A 7,330-nucleotide genomic window follows, 5' to 3' on the forward strand; every position below is an offset into this window, starting at 1 on the left:
AGAAGATCATCAACTAGCTTCGAGCTGAAGCTGTGATTCCATACATGTGCGCTCTGCACAACTATCTTACCATCCATTAGACTCTAAGGCTTATAGACGGCAGCATATGATTAAAACAGAGTACTTGGGAAGCGAGGTCATTATCTAAATAAACATAATATTCGTTCAACGAAGATCGAATCGTGTACTGATGATGATGACAACGAAGTTCGTTGTCACCATCATCAATATGCGATATTAAGGGTTAGGTAAAGGCCACCACTTCATCACGAATTCAATGGCAGCATTTTTTTGGGCGAGAGAGACAACAACTCGATGGTTCTTTCGTCGTTCCACAGGATAAAAATTGGGCAAATACAAAGGATTATGATAGGTCACCTATCATAGGTGCTATCTCGAGACAACTCACTTATGATACATACAAACTATTCAAAGATTCAATCGGCTTGAATTTCTCCGACTCAGCAACATTATGGATACGAAGCCATCCCCTATGAATATGAGGAACAGCTTCAAATGGCAATTCATTGATCCATTCGTCGAGTTGTATAAATATATCAGCAACGAAGGAACGATCACGAATATTAGTCTCGTGAGTAGTAAAACGATACCGTTCATTCGAATATAAAGTATGAGTAATGGGAATCCCATTATCGAGTTCTCCTATTAGTCTAGCTTCGAGCTAAAGCTAACCTCTCATACACCGATACCGTTTCATTCAATAGTAGCAGGTTCCAGATACTCAGCTTGCGCCATGGGGGTCCCTCCGCTGTTCAGGATTCCTACTCAGGGGGCATGTGTTTGCACGCATGCACTAACTCAACGCCATTTACTGTGTGGAATCCACACTGTGGATGTTGATCATGTTACGGCCGCAGGGGTGAGGACTCAGTCCTGAGGACTGTACTAGATAGTCTGTGGCCTTCCAACCACCCGCTCGGTATCAGGGCTGGCCACCACACAGCGTTCATCTAGCTGGTTCCGTTTTCGCTTCCATTCAGCCCGTCATAAGCCCGGCTTATTACGCCGTCGGCTTCCAATCCATCACCACTGTAAGAACCCGAACACTGGAGGCTCCAGTCTGGAGCGTAACACAACTTCCGACCCACCAACGGGAGAAGTGACGTTATCGAGTCGCTGTCGGGACACGCAAATTAGCCACTACAGGTTCACCAGCCTATACGCTGGGACAAGTGTCGCGTCCAGCAACAGACGTCGTGTAGCCCGCGAAAGCTTGTGAACTCCACAGGCGGCTTCACAATGTGAAGCCATCTGTATCTACTCTGAAGTATGCCTGGAGTTCGGAAACCTCTCAATTGTCCCGAAACACCATTTTTCTGAAGACGACCCGACTGGCAGCGGCGACGTTAGGACGAAGATTGTGCTTTCTAGAGTCTTCAAGGCACCTTCATATCTAGATCCCGAGCTCGATAACACGACACTATCTCTCGTTTAGTATATGAATGACACTGAACATCTCCATACTGTACACTATACTCGGCATCGTGCCATCTATAGAGTCAGTACATGGGACGGTGCCGACTTGAATCAAGCCGCTTGATGATTCACAGCTCACATTAAAAACAGATGACTAATATAAAATCCACTCAGCACCCCTCGGGCATGCGCCGAGAAGTGGATAAGGAGGATATGAGCTTTTTGGGCTGGTTACTCTGTAATATAGGCATTCAGTTGGTTCAAAATAATCCTTAATCTTGGGATCAGTCTTGCCAGCGAAAAGCCACATGACTATCCGCCAAAGGATTGGCTTCCATATTTTCTCGTTCAGAAGGGAAGTAGAGCCACCGTCATTATTCTTCCCAAGGATGTAGAAAAGGTAGCGATTCAATTGTCTGGAGCAAAGATGACTACGATCCAGGTCATTCGGATACTGCGTCATGTTCGGAAGGAAGCGTTCTGCGTTATCCTCCAATTCTCCGAGCCGAGACATGCTGAAATGCAGGTCCAAGCCTCTGAACAGAGAGAGACCATCGGATTCTCTTACGAATGGACTCTCTTACGGAATATCCTCAGAAATGGTAGTGGATATTCTACTCATTCTGAATCCTTCCTCGAGCACAGGAGCCTCCAACCTTATCCATACGCTCCATGTCACCTACAACCATGCATAATGGGAAGAGCTGAATGGGTTGCGGCATATTCCCACTTGTTTCCCGCGGGTAGTACGGCTTTTCAGTCGCCAGGACTGGAAAGCTTCGCAGTCGTAAGTGTCCTTCTCGAGTTCCGCATCAACGTCCATGTCAGACGGGTAAGGAAGAGGCAGTTTACTCTTATCAAGCTTCGCCTTAGCTCGGAGCATTTGCGCTTCCCATGGGGCCAGACCGATGATCCTTTCCAAATTCAGCGACTGCAGGGTGGGGACTCCGTCTGTCTGGTCGTCCTTTTCGCCCGGTTTTTCTGCATTGGAAGAAGACTCAAATTGGCGCTTGTTGAGCTGGTCACGGAGAACAACATCGTACATAATTCCGTACCTGGATAGATAATATATCCCCCTTCCCAAGAATTAGTCGCTCACCTCGGACACGTCAGTTGGCGGCTCACAAATTTTGCTTCTCGACCATCATTGAGATATATATCACACTGAAGAATTTTGTGAGACGGGTAAATGATAGGGAGCAGCTCAGCACTTGCTGGATTCCTTCATCATCAGTCAGACCATCTCGATTAATAGCATTAGCGAGGTGAATAACACGAGCGGGCTCCGTCGGTTGCGGCTGATCTCGCCGTGAGTTGTCCTTACCATGAGTCTAAATTGGAAGTAGTAGTCTTCGCATAAGCTGTGAGACTCTCACAGTGAGAGTCAGCGTGTTCTCACAAAAATCGAGACAGTGGCGACATCCAACGACTATGCACTCATGAGGCCGTAATCTATCGTCAGGGCTGAGCAGCTTACCTTCACATCGACAACACGACCGAGCTTGTCCACTCTACTCGAACGGACATCCACTGTGCCCAGCAGCAACACAAGTGTGAGATAGGGTAACATGGAGAACTGTTCAATGAAATACAGCAGCAGGTCCCTATGTTGATCCTCCGAATTCTCAACATTCACTCATTGTCGAATTCACCAGAACCACACACTCAGTCTCAATCGACCCCGCTTCTATCTTTTTCACTGATAGTTTTCTATACCACTATGAGAAAGGATTTTTACCGCTAGAACTAGCAGAAGCAGCGCATCCAAAGCACTCGAGACGAGACGCCGTCTCGGAGACGGATACTTAGTAATCCTCTGCAGGCGCGTCGCTTCAAGCTTATTGCTATATCAGCTCCCATCGCGGCTCTGAGAGTTCAATCATCCTTAGGTTCCATGTTACCTACGCCCACTGGGAGTATTAGTTGAGACTGAGCAGCGTAGCCTTGGGATAACATCAAGCTGCCCAGCACCAAACACCGAAGTCGCATTGTCTAACACGCAGAGTCTGCATGCTAGACACATACAGCCTTGACATTCAGCTTCCAACTTGGCTTTCTGTAAGAATTCTCCTGGCACAACCGTTTTCCGTTTGGAGATGTCTGGTACCGTACAAGTCATTCTCATTCATCGCCATTCCGCTCGAAACTGATCACTGCGAGATTTATCGACCTCAGCTGCCCGTGGTGCCTTTTTTTTCGCTGCAGTTAATCTCGGCTCGAAACACAAGCTTTCCGAAAAGAGAGCACCAAAAGCTTGCGCAACCAATACGAGACAAGACAGATGGTCAACCACAGACTTGTCTGTAGGCACATCTTCCATGTGTCCTAATGGGCTCAGTCCCCCGACCCGGAGCGATCTAGCCGTTTCTCAATACGACCCTATCGTATTACGCCGCCTAATGGTTTTGGACGTGACACAGTTAGAGATTGTCACTGCAGCACTTGGCTTGCTCTACACTTGTAGTAATGGACTGAACGTGCTCGAGCAACCTTTCTTCACCACAGAGGTATCCGTTCCACTGCCTTACACATCACAGAACTTATTTTCCAGTGTAATCCGCTGAAATAATATCAGGACTACAATTATAGTATGGACACCATACGCGACGGCTCCACAAAAATGAATAAGCACTCAACATGAGCTCAGCTGTTAGAGCTGCAGACACTCGGCCGCCTACTCGCGACGCCATGCGAGGTGGCAAGTACAAGTCCAATTTGAGTGGAAGCTGCCTCTGAGTATGGTTCATCATCGTGAAAATGAGGACGCATTCGCATGAGGAGTTCTCATTGAGGACCTCAACTTCACCGAGCTGGAGACAAATACTCAACTGACAGTCCAATGTGAGTGACATTATCCCGCCTGCAGCGACTCTAAACCGAACGATAGAGGGACCGAACGACCAAAGTGTTACGACCGAAGTAAAACAGTGATATCGAATGGTCATTATCAAGGACCGAGTTCGAGTAGCAGTAGGTATTCCCAACAAGTCGCCTTAGAGGCTCTGCCGAGTTCCATTTCCACCAGCCATCACCATTCTAGAGCTTGCTTCGACGACTAAGGTATGAGCCAAAGTAGCCTCTTTCATAGACTGCCGTTTTAGTAGAAGCGTAACGAACAGAATGTGACGTGACGCCACGATCATCAAATGGGGATTCAGAATGAAGGTATTACCGCAGAAGTCGTCTGGCGCCCGGGTCCTCATGTGCTGACACACTATGACCCTACAAGTGTATGGCTGAAGATACACATCGATCATGCCGGGACTGGCTGAAAGCGAACTCTGTGGCAACTAGCAGCGTTCCGCATTAAATTCCCTCAATGACCAAGCATTACACTGAGCTTTTCCCTGCGATAGGAGTGACGAATCCAGCGGAGTGCTGTTCACGTTGATCTATGTACGAACCGAAGTAGCAAAAAGATGCCGGAGATATAGCTTCCCGGTCATCCTATCATTAGGGCTCGCTGAATAAATAAGATAGGTGGAGGTTTCTTTTCCATTGCTAGGATAAATTTTCTCCGAGATCGAAGGATAGATCTTCAGGTTTTCAACAAACAAGTATTATAGCTTCGAATTCTTCATCACCAACGTGCTTGTGGATAATCCGGCCTGATGACGGGGATAGCACAACTCACTTTTAGTGAGTTACTAATATGTAGGTTGTTAGCCTTTATATTGACTAAATATTATTGAGTATAAATGAGCGCTGCTCTGCTCCTTATCCAAGGTTACAATCGGAGCAGCGCTCAACTGGGCTTGATGGGAGCGAAGTGGCTGAGAATAATCTTGAGGAGAGTGGAGTTGCGAAGTCGCATAAAAGCTCGTTGACCATTTGATAAGTATTCCTACAAACCCGTTTGGATGATTGTCAAACAATCTTTGGATATCTTCGAAGCCTCGGTGACACCGAGAGAAAGGAACGACTGGCGCTTAGTGGTGCTAAATTGGCCAAATTCCCACTGCCAATTCCGTGGTTTTGTTCGAGCTTTAGATAATCCACGCTCGATGATGCCACGATCCCCTAAGCTTACTCAAAAGCCTTTTCTGATCACAGGTGACTCAAACGCGTCCCAATCTGAAGTGGGGGCCGGTACCTCAAAATTCTGGAGTCCCCTGACCCACGATGAGAGTAAAATAGGGAGGCAAAAGGGGGGGAGCGGGGAAACGGATGGGGACGCCGGCACAAGAGGGGCGACCATCTAGTGGCGACCCTTCTCCCGTTTCCCCCTCTCCGAGTGATGAATTAATTTAATCAGTACTCTTGATATTTCACGGATTTAGGGGCGAGCGAAAAGTAGTAGGGACGACCGGAGAAGTTAAGGGGCTGGAACCGGGACCGGTATTTTTGGCTGTTTCTTTGCGGCTTTCAGGAGACATCCGTCAGAAGAGTTCCTAGAGTTATGAAGTTGTCGCGGACTCAAGTTCGCCGAAGAATATATCTGCTTGATTCAGCAACTACCCAGAATATCCTAGCCTCTACGGCTTAGCGTAATCGCTAGCCTTCATGGATATGTCTCTAGCTCACACGGTATGACTCACAACTTCCACAACACTTAAATGTTCATCGTTGCCATTGAATTTTGAGTATTGAGATATGTAACGTGAAGCTTAGCGATCATATTCTGTAACAAGTCGATCTTTGACTCGAGAACACAGTCAGCAGGGAATAAGCGCTGACGCTGAGCATCTACACGTTGGGGCACATTGTGATGCTTGGCAAATGAAAGTTATCTATATTTGATTTATTTGATTATGTCCAATAAGGGATTTGTTCCCACATTCAAGGATCTCTATCATGCTGCCGATGGAGAGCGATCCAATTGGAAATTCGGCATGTTCACTGACTGGTGCAAAGATCCAGTGATGGCATTGGTAAGTATGAAATAAAAGTTAAACTTAATCTTAATGCTTTGATTATCTACTTTTGGTGATTGAACCGCTTGTCGATTCAGTCCATCAAATTTGGGGTGCTTCTTATCACGATTAATCTTTAGGGCTCCTTCTTCTGTTTGCCGTGTGCTCGCGGTATGCTAACTCAAAAGACGAGTACCGGTGACTTTATCCCGTCATGTCTGATGAACTGCTTTTGCCCATGTTTTGCGGACTGCAGTCATAACATAGCGGCGCGGCAACAAGTCAGGGGCGAGTACGGTGTTGAAGGTAAGCAGCTGGTTGACTGATGAAGTATGGTGCTCAGAAACACTTTAGGCACCATAATCGAAGATTATTGCCTTCTGGGCTGCCGGCCTTGTTCTGCAGCACAGGAGTTCAATCAGCTCGGCGTAACTATGGATGATGTCGAGAACGATGTGAGTCATCGACGCTTGGATTGGGTTGAGACTCACGAGTCGTATTGACTAGGTACGACGAGCAGTTGGTAATGCCACGAGCAGTGGGAATCAACCTGAAACTAGCACGCATGACCAGGCGTTTGGAGGGGCCACTCAGAGTTCAACTCCAGCTTCAGCAGCAGCCCCCGTTCAGAATACGATGAACGCAGCATAGGTCCGATTCATCCGTACATTGATCATTCGTGTAGCTGATCCCAGGTCGAGGATCGGCTTCACTCTTGGTCCCCTTTCGGGAAAGCTTTCTCTCTTCAATTTCTTCCGTACATTCGCAGACTTTTATTGTGGTGTTGTGTTGTGTCAGTTCTTGGATCAAAATCTTGGCATACAACGATGTTGAGATTCCATCCGATACGTACCAGGATAGCGTGTATCGAGTCAATACTATTGACATCATGGGTAACTCCAGACAGTTCTCGAATTAACGCTTATCGATATAAAAAGCCACGCAGTCAATGTGATGATAATTGTTCTATCAGTTAAACCGGCTCTAGCCTGTATAGCCGCGGCGTTGCGATATGTGTGCTCACCATTCACTGGAGATGA

The 7,330-nt window shown here is 47.1% G+C and overlaps 1 protein-coding gene across 1 annotated transcript; it reads right to left on the minus strand.

Annotated features, from left to right (window-relative positions):
- Positions 1 to 2,051: 2,051 nt before the first annotated feature.
- On the minus strand, positions 2,052 to 3,007 carry Pmar_PMAR000466 (hypothetical protein; the record flags this gene model as incomplete). Its single annotated transcript, XM_002777955.1, has 5 exons — positions 2,052 to 2,116; positions 2,188 to 2,492; positions 2,537 to 2,601; positions 2,649 to 2,768; positions 2,915 to 3,007. The coding sequence occupies 5 exons, from the start codon at positions 3,005 to 3,007 to the stop codon at positions 2,052 to 2,054; spliced, it is 648 nt and encodes a 215-aa protein (XP_002778001.1).
- Between the last annotated feature and the right edge of the window lie 4,323 nt (positions 3,008 to 7,330).

This window comes from Perkinsus marinus (assembly GCF_000006405.1).
Source record: "Perkinsus marinus ATCC 50983 genomic scaffold scf_1104296950474, whole genome shotgun sequence".
NCBI classification, from domain to species: Eukaryota; Perkinsozoa; order Perkinsida; family Perkinsidae; genus Perkinsus; species Perkinsus marinus.